At 45.5% G+C, this 17,428-nt stretch overlaps 1 protein-coding gene across 1 annotated transcript in view; it reads right to left on the bottom strand.

Moving 5' to 3' along the window:
- Positions 1-559: 559 nt before the first annotated feature.
- The window catches only part of ZFC3H1 (zinc finger C3H1-type containing), a 222,243-nt gene continuing 205,374 nt past the window's right edge, over positions 560-17,428 (bottom strand). The window contains 8 exon segments of the mRNA XM_075344892.1: positions 560-1,523; positions 1,642-1,704; positions 3,875-3,914; positions 4,292-4,393; positions 13,877-13,977; positions 14,096-14,261; positions 14,338-14,442; positions 14,952-15,062. Of these exon segments, the coding sequence (XP_075201007.1) occupies positions 1,395-1,523; positions 1,642-1,704; positions 3,875-3,914; positions 4,292-4,393; positions 13,877-13,977; positions 14,096-14,261; positions 14,338-14,442; positions 14,952-15,062 (817 nt within the window). The 3' untranslated portion in view covers positions 560-1,394.

Raw genomic sequence — 17,428 nt, forward strand, 5'->3', positions numbered from 1 at the left:
TTGTTCAATGTTCCAGAGGCAGCACACATCGCTGTGTGTGACACCCTGGGAACGATGAACACCGCTTACCTGCGTCCCGCTGGCAATGCTGAAGGAAGGAGGTGGGCGGGACTTTTACGTCCCGCTCATCTCCGCCCCTCCGCTTCTATTGGCCGGCCGCTGTGTGACGTCGAACATCCCTCCCCCTTCAGGAAATGGATGTTCGCCACCCACAGCGAGGTTGTATGGAAGGTAAGTACGTGTGACGGGGTTTACTCGTTTGTGCAACACGGGCAACAAATTGAACGAGCCGCACATACGATGGGGGGCGTGTGCGATCGCATACGAGATAGCATATAAAATTGTAATGTGTAAAGCAGCCTTTAGAGTAGGGATAGGGTACTTAAATTAAAAGCACCACTCTAGTGGTAAAAAAAAAACAAAAAAACCCTGGAGTGGTGCCTTAATTTGATTCAATACAAAAATGTAGACGATGACACAGAATCATACAGTGAAAGGAAAAAAATCCACAACACTTGTGAACTTTATTTAAAAAAGTTTAATTTGTAAAATAAGTTTGCATAAACATTTGAATACTACACAAGGTAGTACCATAATACAAAACATTTCTTGTCCATTATATATTTTACTTTAAACTGTTAAACTTTATTATAAATTAAACTTCACAAAGAAAAAAATTGCACATAATTGACCACTCTTCGGCTCTGATGCACTGGCATTTTGCATTTAGTATCTTTTGTCTTCAAGTTTAACAGTCTCGGCTTTAAAGTCCAAAATGCAGGTATATGAAAAAAAAAAAAAAAAGAAAAAAGGGGGGGGAAAAAAAAAGGCTCTCAAGTGCACTTAGCAGACTGACGGCCTTCACCTGGCTAAAGACCTGCTGCTTTTTGCATGAACTTAAATTCCCTGAATCCACCCACCGTTATATTAAAACAAGAAATGACTAATTGGTTAATGATTTAGAGTAAGAGACTGATTGTTTTTAATTTGTAAACAGCAGCCCCCTCCCCCCATCTAATCCTCGACAAAGGGTCCCACAGGCATCAGTGAGAGAGTCAAGCAAGTTAGAAACATCACAACAAATGGGGGTTGTAAAATAAATGAAGAGGGAAAGGGGAGGAGAAAAACACAGAACAGACAGAAACAATAAAACAGCAGTCACTTAGATGAACTATACTTACGTACATGATGTATAGAGTATCTCGTGGGCCATGAAGCAGGCCTGGGCTTTGGAATTCATGTCTCCAGTTTAAAGGTGGGCAGTATGTGTATGGAGTTACAGAAAGCATGGTTGGCTCAGAGTAGGTCTGCTTTTCACAGACTAATCTGAACCAAACTATACTTGACCATTTTGGCAATTTAGAGTAAGACTTTGGCCTGACTGCAACCAGTGTTCAGCGATTCTTGCTTTCTGTGTTTAAATTTAGGAGCTCATCTAGGCTGACTCCAATCTCTTGGCACTTGGAAACTAGTTTTTTCAGGTTATCAGTTTTACCTCCTTCTGATGCTTCAAACAAGAGTTGCTGCAAAAGATGGGGAAGCACAATTGGTAAGGCCTGGGTCGTGCATGCACACCTACAGGATGGCAGGCAAAAGCAAAGCTAAGAAAACTCCATAGTAGAAACAGAAGTAAAACATTACATCTTTCCAGAGCTCAGCGCACAAAGGCAGCTTCTGCAGGGCCCTTTGATACAACTGCTGGACCTGTAAAACAAGACACACTTGAAAAGTAGTGAAAGACACAATGAAAAATACAGATATCCCATCCCACCTGTGAAAAAGTGTATATAATATTATATAAATATATTACATATATTAATATATATATATATTGGATTGTATTGGATGAACAGCACTACAAACTGACAATGTGCAATAAAAGCAACGAGTCTCGAACACAATGCGTTTTTTTTCCAAAGCTCATTTATAAACTCCAGGTCCATCACCTGATACACTACTGAAGAACCAATGCAGATGAACTATAAAATCACATGTTCAATTAGGGGTGGACACTGGCAAAAATTCCATTACATAAGCGGCACGGTGGCTCAGTGGTTAGCACTGCAGCCTTGCAGCGCTGGGGTCCTGGGTTCAATTCCCACCAAGGACACCATCTGCAAGGAGTTTGTATGTTCTCCCCATGTTTGTGTGGGTTTCCTCCGGGTGCTCTGGCTTCCTCCCATACTCCAAAGATATACTGATAGGGACTTTAGATTGTGAGCCCCATTGGGGACAGTGTTGCCAATGTATGTAAAGTGCTGTGGAATTAACAGCGCTATATAAACGAATAAATATATTATTATACAATATTTACAAAAAATAAAAAGAATTGAAAAAAACCCCTCACAAAACACAGGATACATGAACAGATGCTAATAGTGAAACATTAGCTCTTTTCTTGCATTAAGTCCATGTGGGTGGCAAGTATCTAGGCAATAAATCCAGTGTGCATCCCTTGTCAAAAGCCACCGTTTACTATCCGCTCCTCCCACATGTGGAAACAATCTCTCTATACCGCAGACTTTGTAGGAGTCAGTACTGCGATGATTTTAGGTGATAAAATGCTTTTTCAGAACATGCGATTGTATAGTTCATCTTCATTGGTTCTTTAATAGTGTCGGGCCTGGAGTTGTTATACGAGTGTTGAAAAAGAAAACAAACGCGTTTCTTTTACTGCACAATGTCACTTTGTTTGTAGTGCTGTTCACGTAAGAAAATATCCTGGAATTTTAAGGAGCTGGAATTTTTTCTTTTTTGCGAATTTGACCACGCCACCTACGTGGATCTCTGTGCGCCACGCACACCCTAAGCTGAAGAAAGTAAGGTAAGTGGGCTACTCCTTTTTTTTTGTCCTAATGTAAGGATGCACCTGCTTTTAAGGTCACACATAACTGATAGAACAGAGCAGCACACGGTTTACTCTTAAAGGAAACCAATCACCAGGATTTTTGTGTATAAGCTAAAGCCAGTGCTATACTGGCACTATCAGGCTGCTTATCTACATACCATTAGTGGTCAGCTTAGATGTTTAGGCTTTCAAATCCAAGAAAGTGAAGGTTATAAAATCAGCAGCTTCTTGAGTGACAGTTGCATCTGAGCAGATATTCTCTGGGTGGGTATTCATATGGATTTCCGCCCCCCTGCTGCCTGTTCCTCCCTCTATGGTATGTATTATACAAACAATTCACTTTTTTGAAGGACTTGTGGTGAGGTCATACCCATGTGACCAGAAGGGGCAGGGCCTCAGCCAACAAAGCTGGATACCAGATCACATGGGTATGACCTCACACAGGTCCTTCAAAAAAGTGAATCGTTTGTATAATACTTACCATAGCATGAGGAACAGGCAGCAGGGGGGGGCGGGAATCCCTATGAATACCCACACAGAGAATATCTGCTCAGTTGCAAATGTCAATCAAGAAGCTGAATTGATGAACTTCACTTTCTTGAATTTGAAAGCCTTAACATCTGAGCTGATCACTGCAGGTATGTAGAGAATCAGCCTGATAGTGCCAGTATAGCACTGGCTTTAGCTTATATACGAAAATCCTGGTGATTGGTTCCCATTAACAACTAAACTTATTAAGTGTGGACAGAGCCTTATAATGGCATACTTTATGCAATCCTATACATAATGGGAAATGAAAACAGCTGATACTAGGTTTAATCACAAATTAATTCAGATTTCTCTACAGGATTTGCATGTTTTTTTCAGTGTTTGAAATAAAAATGTTACTGTCAATAATTTTTGATTATCAACAATTAAAGTGTATAGAGTGGGTAGTTTCTGAAAGGTCTTTTGCACGTGGAACATATCCCAAGTTCCCAGTGAGGCTAAATGAACAGAAACAACAGGTCTGAAATAAAAGCTTACCTCCTTATGTCCCTTCAGGAAAGTCTCCACTGCAATGGCTCTAAAGGAACACAAAAGAAGACAGGTTATACTTCTTCAATATGCTCGTCTGCTGCACAACACCATAAAAGCAGATGCTTAACAGTATTAAGAAAAACAATCGAGGCCAATTCCACAGTGTATCTGTCGGTATATATATATATATTGGCATTACGTTTTCACTATGCCAGCCTTACAAATACTTCAACAAAATAAGCCAGTGTGAATGAGGCCTACTCTTTTGTACTGCAAAAAACTGAAAATAATATCTACAAACTTATGGGTACATTTTTCTAGACCAAAAAAAAAATAACACTTATTGAAGGGATAATGCATTGTATGAAATCAGCTTTACCTGAATATTACAAAACAATAAAACAAAAACATTTAGTACGTTACATTTTCCAGACGGTCAGGCACATTGGGAAGCTATATGTAAACATCTTGGATTGCATTTTCACAATTTCAATATTGTTGTCATCCATTTCTTGTTTTAGTACCCTGGAAATAAAAATGATTATAAACACTGTATATGGTTACTGGAAAAGTGAAACCACCGTCATGGAAAAGAACATCAAATTCTAAAAACATCACAGAAAAGAGGCAGCCATACTTACCAATACCTGGTCACAATACCAATGTACTACAGGATGCTGCAGACCCCCCATGATAAAGGTGGAGGCAGCTCAGGTGCACAATACTGATGAACCACCACCCACAAACCTACCATCCATGAGTGTTCTGAATGCACATGGATAAGGCTTGTATAGTCACAGAGCTATGTAAAGTGCACCATGCTTCATTACAGCTTATTGGTGCCCATACTGTTAACCCCTTCACAACATATGAGGTATATTTAAATCATATCCCTGCATTTCCTGTGGGCTCGCACGCTGAGCCTGCAACTTTCCCTGCACAATAGCTGATTTAATCAGCAGTCATGTGCCTCTAAACACATATGGGTTTGGATTCCGCTCCCATCGATGCTCCTGTGAAGTGATCGCGGGGTGAAAATGGGTTGTCATGACAGTCAGGGGTCAGCTGATGTTTGGCAATGACTATTGTCCTGTGAACGGCGGATGCGAGCCAGCATTCATAGGAGATCATGATTTCTGCTATAAAGGTAGAGTCCCTGACTTTGATGCGGGTTCGCACGCCGAGCCCGCATTTTTCCTGGCAGATGATGGCCGATTTAAATCTAAGACAGCGGCATTTACCATATACCAGTAGGGGCGCACCTCATTCTACCCACCTATTGGTGCGACTGTGACAAGATCGTGGGGCGCCAATGGATTGCCATGACAGCAGGGTATCTGCTGATGACCCTTGAGCCTGTCAACATGAAGCTCCTGTAAAAGTCAGCATTTAGCTGGCGTTCATAGAAAACTGTGCTTTTCACCATATGTAGCAGTACTAATGCACTGCTGTGACTAGCATCAGCGTTCAAACAATCGCAACTACCCTAAAGGGAATAGTAAATAAAGCATAAGTGAAAAAATAAATAAAAAAGTGTTACAAAATCTAAAAAAAACCAAAAAAAACAAAAAAAAAACAAAAACAAACTGCATAACGGAAGGAAAAAAAAAATAGGGTTTTTTATGTACACCAAAAACATTGCAATAAAATGCAAGGCCATTAAAACATTGCATGTACTCGAAAATGGTATCGGTAAAAATACAGGTTAGGGAGCAAAAAATAAGCCCCATATCGCATATTTGAAACTCACGGAAAATGGTGACATATTTTTGCAAAGTTCCGATTTTTTTCTCTACCACTTAAATATAAAAAAAACTATGCTTGTTTGGTATCCATGTAATCGTACTGACCTGGAGAATCATATGGTTAGGTCAGTTTCACTGTATAGTCAACATTGTAACAAAAAAAAATAATATGAAATTTCATTTTTTTTTGCAACTTCACACTTGATTTTTTTTTTTCTATTGCATCACATGATAAAATGAATAGCATCATTCAGAAGAACAACTCGTCCTGCATAAAACAGCCCCTCAACATAGATAGACGCAGTGTGCGAACCTAGCCTTTTTGACGCTGCGTTTTTGGCCGCTAAAAACGCACAAAAACGCACCTGCGTCGAAAAAACGCATAAAAAACACATGCGTTTTTGCCGCGATTTGGTGCGTTTTTGGCTGCGTTTTGCTGCGTTTTTGATCTCTGCGTTTTGCTGCATTTTTCAAATGCATTGCATGGGCGGAAAGCGCAGAAAAACGCAGGAAAGAACGAACGTCCATTTTTTTTTTTAACTCAAAAACGCAAGTAAAAAAACCAGATGTGTGCGGACAGCAAAAATGAAAACTCAGACTTTGCTGGGAAAGCAAAGTCCTGCAGTTTTGAGGCCAAAAACGCACCCGAAAAACGTGGCGAAAAACGCACTGTGCGCACATAGCCATACAGTGCTATGCCGAATAATTGGGACAAAGCAAAAAAAAAAACAAACACATTATTGAATATTTAATAATAAAATATTATAATGCACGGTTACATACCAATTTTAGTAAGAAAAAAAGAGAATTTTGTTACTTACCGTAAATTCTTTTTCTTATAGTTCCGACATGGGAGACCCAGACCATGGGTGTATAGCTTCTGCCTCCGGAGGACACACAAAGTACTACACTCAAACGTGTAGCTCCTCCCTCCTAGCATATACACCCCCTGGTAGCCAGTCCTAGCCAGTTTAGTGCAAAAGCTGAAGGAGGACATCCACCCACAAGTAGAGACAGAGCAAAACCCGGAACAACCGGAACCTCTGTCTACAACAACAAAAGCCGGTGAAAACAAACGGAACAAGAAACCTGCCAACAGGCAACAGAAAGGGAGCTGGGTCTCCCATGTCGGAACTATAAGAAAAAGAATTTACGGTAAGTAACAAAATTCTCTTTTTCTTCATCGTTCCTTATGGGAGACCCAGACCATGGGACGTTCCAAAGCAGTCCATGGGTGGGAATAAACAGAAAAACTGAGAAGTAGGCGAAACCTAACTTCACAAATAGGCGACAGCCGCCTGAAGGATGCGTCTGCCCAAGCTCGCATCTGCCGAAGCATGAGCATGCACTTGGTAGTGCTTCGAAAAGGTATGCAGACTAATCCAAGTGGCAGTCTGACGGACCTGCTGAGCCGTAGCCTGGGCCTGAAAGCCTAAGAGGCACCGACAGCCCTGGTAAAGTGTGCCTTGATCCCCGGCGGGAGAGGCACTTGAATACACTGGTAGGTATCGGAAATGGCCGACCTAATCCAACGAGCCAGGGTCGGCTTAGATGCCGAGAGGCCCTTACGCTGACCAGTGGTCAGCACAAAAGAGAGGTGCACCGCCTAAGAACAGCGGTGCGAGACACATAGATCCGGAGCGCCCGCACCAGATCCAGAGTATGCAACGCCTTTTCAAAGCGATGAACAGGAGCCGGACACAAGGAAGGCAGGGAAAATGCCCCGGTTAAGGTGGAAGCAGCAACCACCTTAGGGAGAAAGTCCGGAGTCGGACGGAGAACCACCTTGTCTTGATGAAAAACCAAAAAAGGGGTGACTCCGAAGAGAGTGCAGCCAAAACAGAGACTCTCTTGAGGGAAGTTATGGCCACTAGAAAGACCACTTTCTGTGAAAGACGAAACAAAGAAACCTCCCTAAGAGGCTCAAAGGGGGGTTTCCGGAAGCCGTGAGGACCGGATTAAGGTCCCAGGGCTCCAAAGGCCGCCGGTAAGGCGGAATGATGTGAGATGCGCCCTGCATGAAGGAGCGCACCTGAGCCAGCCGGGCGATACGCCGCTGGCACAACACTGACAGAGCCGAGACCTGTCCCTTAAGGGAATTGAGGGATAGTCCTAGCTGCAGACTGGACTGTAGAAGGGACAGGAGGGTCGGCAAGGCCAAAAGGACAAAGGATACTTCCGAGCTCAAGTCATAGTGGAGATGACTTCAGGAGGGATACCAGAAGTCGTCAAGATCCAGAACTCAAAAGCCACGCCGTCAATCTGAGAGCCGCAGGATTCTGGCGGAAAGACTGACCTCGTGAGAGAAGGTCTGGACAGTCCGGGAGATGCCATGGCACCTCTACGGACAGATGGAGCAGGTCAGGGTACCAAGCTTGCCTGGGTCAGTCTGGAGTAATGAGAATGACCCGACGGCCCTCCTTTCTGATCTTGCGCAGGACTCTGGGCAAGAGCTAGAGGGTGAAACACGTAAGACAGACGAAGCTGGGACCAAACTTGAACCAGTGCGTCTGCCGCAAAAACCTGAGGATCGTGGAGCCACGGTTTGACGGCTGAGATAATCTGCCTCCCAGTTTTCCACGTCTGGGATGTGGGCTGCGGATATGGTGGACTAGGAGTCCTCCGTCCACTGAAGAATGCGTTGAACCTCCAACATTGCCAGGTGGCTGAGTGTCCCGCCCTGGAGGTTGATGTAGGCAAACGCTGTCGCGTTGTCTGACTGGACTCGAATGTGCCTGGCCGTGAAAAGCTTAGAGAGCTAGAAACACAGCTCTGATTTCCAGCACATTGATCCAGAGGGCTGATTCGGACAGAGTCCAAGTGCCCTGCGCTCCATGGTGGAGATATACTGCTCCCCAGCCGGATAGACTAGCATCCTGGTGAGGATCACCCGGGACGGGGCCAGGAAGGAGCGTCCCTGAGACAGAGGGGCCGAAGCCACCACTGAAACGAGCCCCTGGTCTGTGGCGAAGCCACCACCCCGTGGAAGGAGGAAGTCCGCTTCCAACAGCGGAAAATATCCAGCCGCAGAGGACGCAGATGGAACTGGGCAAGGGAATCGCTTCCATTGACGCCACCATCTGATCCAGCACCTGTATTAGGTGCCTGATGGAACGACGTCGACCGCCAGCGGAGGGACTGCTGTTTGACTAAGGGCAGCTTCACAAGTGCCGACAGAGTCTCGAATTGCGTCCCTGGGTACGTGAACTTCTGGGTCGAAGTCAGAGTGGACGTGGACAGAATGACAAGCCACCTGAATTGGTTAGAGTGGCGAGAGTGAGCGAGGCATTCCGCTAACAGTCTGCACTGGATGAAGCCCAGACTAGAAGGCCGTCCAGGACAAAAGGATCACTGCCAACCCCTAGAGGTGCAGGACCGCAATCACAGCTGCCCCGACCTTGAGAATACTCGAGGGGCCATGGCTAACCCCTAGGGAAGAGCCACGAATTGGACCACTCCGATTGCAAAACGTAGCCAACGCTGGTGTGAAACTGCGATTGGCACATGCAGATAGGCATCTCTGATGTCGATGGATGCTAGGGAATTTCCTTGGGTCATTGATTGATCGCAGAGACTCCATGCGAAAATGCAGCACCTGAACATGCTTGAGAAGCTTGACATCCAGGTCGGAAGGCACCGCCCTCTTCGGGGACTAGGAATATATTTAAGCAGAAATCTCAGAACCGTTCCCAGTTGGGAACCGGTACAATTACTCCATTGGCCTGCAAGAATGCCACGGCCTGTGAGAAGGCGGCGGCCTTGGAGCAGGGGGGAGTTGACAGAAAAAATCTGTTTGGCGGCCTGGATAGAATTCCATCCTGTAGCCGTGGGAGATGGTATCCCGCACCCACTGATCGGAGACGTGTTAAAACCATACGTCGCCAAAGTGGGAGAGCCTGCCACCGACCAAGGACGTTGCTGGCGTGGCCAGATAGCCAGGAGGAGGCTGACTTAGTGGTAGCATCTCCTGCGGTCTTCTGAGGACGTGGCTTCGTGCGCCATTTGGGTTTACGATCCTTGGCTGAGCTAGTGGACGAGGCCGAGGGCTTAGAGAACGATCAGATGGAGGAACGAAAAGAACGAAACCTCGACTGATTCCTGCCCTGGACAGGTTTCCTGGTTTAGGTTTGTGGCATGGAAGAACTCTTCCCGCCAAGAGCTTCCTTAATAATTTCATCCAGTTGTTCCCGAATAGTCTGGTCCCAGCAAAAGGGAGCCCAGCAAGGAACTTCTTTAGAAGCATCTGCCTTCCACTTCCGAAGCCACAGGAGCCTGCGGATAGCGAGGAAATTAGCCGAGGCCACCGCAGTGCGGTGAGAGTCTCCAGCATGGCAGACATGGCATAGGATGAAAAGACTGAAGTCTGGAAGTTAAGGCAACCATTTCGGGCATAGAGTCCCTGTGAGGGAATGCATCTCCTCTAGAGAAGCAGAGATGGCTTTGAAAGCCCGCACTGCTGCAAAAGCTGGGGAGAACGAGGCCCCTGCCGCCTCCATACAGATTTGGCCAGAAGGACAACCTGGCGGACAGCAAAAACCTTAAGTGAGGAGCCATCAGCCACTGATACAACGGTCCGGGCTGAGAGTCTAAACACCGGAGGGACCACCTTTGGTGAATGAGCCCACTCCTTGACCACCTCTGGTGGAAAGGGAAAACTGTCATCAGAACCACGCTTTGGGAAGCGTTTGACAGAGCAGACCCTGGGCTTGGTCACAGTGGCCTGAAAACTGGAGTGGTTAAGGAACACACTCCTTGTTCTCTTAGGCAAGGTAAACTGGTGCCTTTTTGCCAGAGAGGGTTGCTCCTCTGATACTGGCGGATTGAGGTCCAGTACAGAATTAATGTACAGTGGGATCCTTAGAGAGGTGCCGTCAGCCACTGATACAACTATCCGGGCTGAAAGTCTAGACACCGGAGGGACCACCCTTGGTGAATGAGCTCACTCCTTGACCACCTCTGGTGGAAGGGGGAAACAGTCATCAGAACCACGCTTTGGGAGCGTCTGTCAGGACAGGCTCTGGGCTTGGTCACAGTGGGCTGAAAACTGGAGTGGTTAAGGAACACACTCCTTGTTCTCTTAGGCAAGGTAAACTGGTGCCTTTTTGCCAGAGAGGGTTGCTCCTCTGATACTGGCGGATTGAGGTCCAGTACAGAATTAATGTACAGTGGGATCCTTAGAGAGGTGCCGTCAGCCACTGATACAACTATCCGGGCTGAAAGTCTAGACACCGGAGGGACCACCCTTGGTGAATGAGCTCACTCCTTGACCACCTCTGGTGGAAGGGGGAAACAGTCATCAGAACCACGCTTTGGGAGCGTCTGTCAGGACAGGCTCTGGGCTTGGTCACAGTGGGCTGAAAACTGGAGTGGTTAAGGAACACACTCCCTGTTCTCTTTAAGGTATACTGATGCCTTTCTGCCAGAGGGGGATGCTCCCCTGATACAGGCGGATTGAGGTCCAGTACAAATATAATGGACGCAATCAAATCATTAGCATCTGCATCACCTTCGGACAGATCAATGGTACATGAAGTAGCGTCCGAGCCCCTAGTAAAGACATCCTCCTCGTCCAGTGAGTCAGGTCGTGAATCAGAGCTGCGGGACGGGGAAGGACAGGGGACCCTGCGTCTCCATTTTAGGAGGACGGGGTCTGAGACCAGATGAAGAGTCCTCTGTGAGCTTTGCTGAGCGAGCCGTAGCAGCAGAAGCGCCCTGAGAAGGGGGCTAATGCATGCTCAGCACCACCGGAGCAGCTGGAGGGACCACTGATGAGCCTGCAGGCTGAGGGACCACTGTGTTTATGTGCTTGGTACAGGCAGTACGAGTCTACATGCAGTGCATATTAAGAACAGCCTTGCTCTGATGTGAGACATGCTGCAGAAGTGGGGGCTCTGTCCAGAATGACCCCCAGCAGAGTATATAAACAGAGAATATAAGCAGCTGCACAACCGGAGGTTGTGGCTTGCCAGACCGTTTAACATACATTTCTGTGCCCTCCAGTCCCCCAGCCCAGGCCCCCATTTGTCACAATGTGGTATCTCTGTGCCTATGCAGACATTGAGAACGCTGAGAAAATGGCGACCGGAGCGAGGAGAGGGGGCGGGGCCTACTCTGAGAGCGGGCAAATGAGGTATACAGGGGAGGGAATCTTTACTCAGTGAGGAGTGTCCGTTCCCTGTGCTGAACAGCCGCTGGGCGGAGCCGCACTGTCCCTCTGCATGACTGACATGCAGGGGCAGTGAAACCGAAACTAGGCCTCAGGCGAAGCCGGGGCCTAGATTTAAACATGCGGCCAGCATGCAGGCACCATCGGCGCGGTTCTCCAGTGAAAACTGGAGAACCGGCCGGAAATGTTAACACAGTCATATAACACACTCTCCCCAATATATAAAGTACAAGGGACCCCTGGAAAGACCACTTTCTGTGGTAAAAACGTCTCAGTACTTAGCTTGTGAGACGCAGGTGCCAGGTCCCTGGGAGGTGAGCGCTCCGTCCGGCAGGATCCTGAAAGGGCTGCGGATGGAGACCGGTCTCCTGCAAAGCAGTGAGAACCGTGATGGCTCCCACTTCAAGCCAGAGCCCCAGGGGATGGTGAAGGAGCGCGGCATGTGAAGGCTCCAGCCTTGTAAAATCAACCTTAACAGCACCGCCGACACAGTGGGGTGAGAAGGGACATGCCGGGAGTCCAGACTGGACCCGCTTTTCTTCCAAATCTTTGAAATCAAAAAAATCAAAAATCAAAAATCAGAGAATGCATGTGTGTGTGACCTCCTGAACACAAAGCATTGAAACTGGCTAGGACTGGCTACCAGGTGGTGTATATGCTAGGAGGGAGGAGCTACACGTTTGAGTGTAGTACTTTGTGTGTCCTCCGGAGGCAGAAGCTATACACCCATGGTCTGGGTCTCCCATAAGGAACGATGAAGAAATGTCCTTCTTAGCAGATATGGGATTTTCAATGTGTTTTGGCATTGATTCTACCAAGTTGTTGCATAAATTCTTCAATTTTTCATCATGGAACTACATTTGTATGACACTGTTTATCATGCGTTCTTTGGTTGTACAGTCCGTTTTGCCAAGACGTCTCTTCACAATGCTTTACTCATTTTCTATAGGGTTTAAGTCTGGTGATTTGCCAGGCCAGTCCAGCACTCTTACTTTATTTTCTTCCAGGAATTTCTTCACACACTTGAATTGTGGCATGGAGCCAAATCTTGTTGGAATGTCCCTTCAAATTTACGCATAACGTTTTAAAACGTCTATGTATTTGGATGAATTCATCATACCATCAACAGGAAATAAGCTCCCTGTACCATCAGCTGTAAAAAAAGCCCCAAAACATCTGTTTTTGAGGGTGCTTTACAGTTTTTGTTGAATATGATCAGCTCGCAATGGTTCATTTTTGCTTCTTCTAACACTTGCTCAGTACCTTTGAACAAAAAGATGGGTTTCATCACTAAAAATTACCTTTTTTCACTGGCTAGTTGTACAAGATTTATATTTTGTTGCCCATGCAAATAGTTTTGCCTTCATTGGAGATGTCAGAAATTGTTTCTTGATTGGCTTTGTTGCCCACCGAACAACTTCCAGAAGCCTGCGCCATACAGTCGAATCGCTAATATCAATACCTGCAGCGAACAAGTCTCTCTACTTGTTTTTCTTGCATTAATATTGCTATTTCTGATAAGCGTTTTATCAGTTCTTGGTGTCGTTTTCGTTTTTCTTCCACATTTCCCTTTTCGTTTTGGAGAAAACGATCCAGTTTCATTGTGGGCGAGAATTATTCTTGAAACGGTAGATTTTCCAATACTAACGGTGGAAGCGATTTCTCTTACAATCAGACTTGTACGTTCATTAAGAGTAATAATTCTCGACCTCTTCCGTGGAATAACATCCATTTTTACAGGCACGAATCACACAGAGATAAACTACACTAAACCACTCATCACAGAAACAAGCTCTCAACTGAAGCTGAGGGGGCAGCTAGCTGTTATTTTCTGACTAAAAGCAGTCAAACCACATTGTGTTACTGAAGGTTGTACACTCACACCTGTTCAAATCAGTTAAAACTGGGTTGAATCACTGACTGGTAACCAACTTACGATTTTACTTAAAAAATGCTTTGTCCCAATTAATTTGCACACCACTGTACATGGACGGAAAAATAAAAAAGTAATGGCGCTTGGAAGAAAAGGGGGAAAAAAATGGAAACTCACCCAGTTGTGAAGGGCTTATTGCCAGAAGAAAAACATGATCCACTCACCTGAGTGCAAGTCCAAGATTCATAGGCATCATAGAAAAAAAGCGTTCTAGTATCTTCGAATGTTGCATTTGTGGCACACAGCTCAAATAGAAGTAAATCACCTGAAAATGGGAATGCTAGACCTTAGTCCGGGTCCCTTTATATCCAGTAATGTGTTGTCACATTTATACACAGTCACTTTTCCAACAATAATGCAGTGCATAGACCTAGTAATCTTACCGAATTGTGGAACTCGTAGCTGGTCCAGTATTCAGCTGTGCTAAATGGAGTGGTCTGCCGCGTGGGAACCGTCAGGAGGCATCTGTTAACTAAATCTGCAAAATGCTTACTATCTTGAACCTTATTCCTGCTATCCATTATTCTGCAGTTAGTAAAGACAAGATAACTGAAAAGAAAAGTGCCAGTAGTTATTAGGACACATCTAATGTGACCATTTGCACATTCAGACACTATATACGTACTCCATCCAAAGCTTCTGCAGAATATCCTGTTGCATCACGATCCCCAATGCCGCTTCATACGCATCCGCTGCCTCCTCCCCGTTGTTGTGGATAGACTGCCACAAGCTGCAAGTCAAGATAAAAAGGAAGGATGGCACTTCATACAGAATGCTGGCCACACAAATAGGAAAAATCTATAGTTTTTGCTCCGTTTAAGTAAGAAATGCTATGTATTCAGCTCCGCTGGCTCCAGCGCAGTCTCTACCACTGCTCCCAGTATCTGGTATTGGTTGTGGCGCTGACGTCACATCAACAGCCAATTAGTGTGCTCAGCGGCCCTGAAGGGGGTGTTTAGTGACATCAGCGCCGCAACCAATGCCAGATGCATCAGCAGAGACTCACCGGTGGACCTGGGGAAGGCAAGTACATCATGGTTTTCTTCTTCATAATAAACTACAGCTGGGGATATTAGTTTACTAAAAGGGAACAATCCCTTAATCCATCACATGAGAGCGCGACAACTCAACAAAGACATATAAAGGGAAAATAAATCAATAAAAAACTATCATGAGTAATAATGCAAACACCTTCCTTATTTTTAGCAAAATAAACCAAGACGTACTCCTAACACGTACCAGAAAACAAGCCAGAGGTATGGTCTTTGCATATCAGAAATGTTGCGAGGTCCATCATTTTTAAATGCTGGTGGGGTGAAATCTAGTGGCACTGAGAAATTCAAGAGGTATCTAAAAACAAAAACAACTTATTTACCACGTTCATACAGTATCATAAAAAAAATTAGGGGCTTAAATAGAAGACCATTGGTGGGAAGATCTGATTTAAATGCAATTGTCACCAGATTTTTGCTCCCCCATTTCAGAAAAGCATAATGTAGAGTCAGAGACCCTGATTCCAATGATGTGTCACTTACTGAGCTGTTTGCTGACATTTTGATAAAATCAATGTTCTTTCTGCTACAGATCTAGCAGTTATACAGAGCTCATGAATATACTGGACTACCTGGCAGGATGCCAAGCAGTCTACTAATGATAACCTACTGCTGATTAATTAGTGAGCCCCGTAAGGGACATCTCTAGAATCAGGGTCTCTATTCCTATGATATGCTGATCTCAGATTAGGTGGCAAAACCTGGTGTCAGTCTCCCTTTAAAGTTCCCAACTTATTCCATATCTGTGAGATCGGGAATGACTTTGCTATCGCTGTGGGTCTGACCACAGATTCCACTGATACCGAGAACCATGTGCAAATAAAGAAGGCCATTTGCACTGCCGCTCTATTCATTCTTATGGCAGTGCCAAAGACCAGCCAAACGCTGCCTCCAGGGGTCTCGTTAAAAACTAATTGAGCTGGTGTGCATGATCCACCACTGCTTCATTCACAAAGGGTTCCTGAGAGTCTTGGTTCTTGGGGCTGGTGGTGGTCTCAGAGGTTGGATCCCAATCGTGAAGTTAATCCCCCAAGGTCGGGGAAAACTTTCAAACTTGACAATTCCCCTATAATAGTACCCTAATCAAACGCTTGCCCTACCTAAGTAAAAGCAGACCAAATTCTTATGTGTCTACCTATAGAACTCACGGGCTTAGGCTTGTAGGGAACATGAAATCACCAGTCTGCTTTGTTAGAAGCACACTTCTGTTCGAGAGCTAGAACACAATTCCCAAATATATAAAGCAGAGCCAATGCAGACAGACTGCTCTAGCGTGGATAGCCATGGCATCATAGGAGCCATATCACTGACCTAGCAGTCCTGTATATAACAGAGAACAATGTCACACTGGGTATACTTTCTATCCCACTGGGGACTAATTGTCAGATACTCTTGCAGTGATGAGAAATATATCTTCCTAAAGACTGCACTACTCTGTAAAAAAAAAATCTTTAAGCCCTTCATGACCCATGATGTACTAGTACGTCTCAGGTCATGTGTTTTCCTTTGATGTTGGCTCACACGCCGATCTCGCATCCTTCCTTGTACATGGCGGCTGATCTGAGTGGTGCTGATGCACAAGGAATCAAGTCCCCCAAAGGGAATAGTAAATACAATAAAAATTATTATCACCCCATTTTGCCCCATTGAAAATAAAAGATTTACCACTAAATAAAATAAAGAGAATTTTGTTACTTACCGTAAATTCTTTTTTCTTATAGTTCCGTATTGGGAGACCCAGAACATGGGTGTTTAGCTTCTGCCTCCGGAGGACACACAAAGTACTACACTTAAAAGTGTAGCTCCTCCCTCTGAGCTTATACACCCCCTGGTAGCCAGTCCTAGCAAGTTTGGTGCAAAAGCTGAAGGAGAATAGCCACCCACAAGTAGAACAGAGCAAGAGCCGGAACAACCGGAGACTCTGTCCACGACAACAGCCGGTGATAACACACGGAACAAGAAAATTGCCAACAGGCAACAGGGAGGGTGCTGGGTCTCCCAATACGGAACTATAAGAAGAAGGGAATTTTGTTTAATTACCGTAAATTCCTTTTCTTCTAGCTCCAATTGGGAGACCCAGACAATTGGGTGTATAGCTATGCCTCCGGAGGCCACACAAAGTATTACACTAAAAGTGTAAAGCCCCTCCCCTTCTGCCTATACACCCCCCCGTGCCTCACGGGCTCCTCAGTTTTGGTGCAAAAGCAAGAAGGAGGAAAAAATTATAAATTGGTTTAAAGTAAATTCAATCCGAAGGAATATCGGAGAACTGAAACCATTCAACATGAACAACATGTGTACACAAAAAACAGGGGCGGGTGCTGGGTCTCCCAATTGGAGCTAGAAGAAAAGGAATTTACGGTAAGTAAACAAAATTCCCTTCTTCTTTGTCGCTCCATTGGGAGACCCAGACAATTGGGACGTCCAAAAGCAGTCCCTGGGTGGGTAAATAATACCTCATAATAGAGCCGTAACGGCTTCGTCCTACAGGTGGGCAACCGCCGCCTGAAGGACTCGCCTACCTAGGCTGGCATCTGCCGAAGCATAGGTATGCACCTGATAGTGTTTCGTGAAAGTGTGCAGGCTCGACCAGGTAGCTGCCTGACACACCTGCTGAGCCGTAGCCTGGTGCCGCAAGGCCCAGGACGCTCCCACGGCCCTGGT

This window comes from Anomaloglossus baeobatrachus, chromosome 4, assembly GCF_048569485.1.
Source record: "Anomaloglossus baeobatrachus isolate aAnoBae1 chromosome 4, aAnoBae1.hap1, whole genome shotgun sequence".
Lineage (NCBI taxonomy): Eukaryota > Metazoa > Chordata > Amphibia > Anura > Aromobatidae > Anomaloglossus > Anomaloglossus baeobatrachus.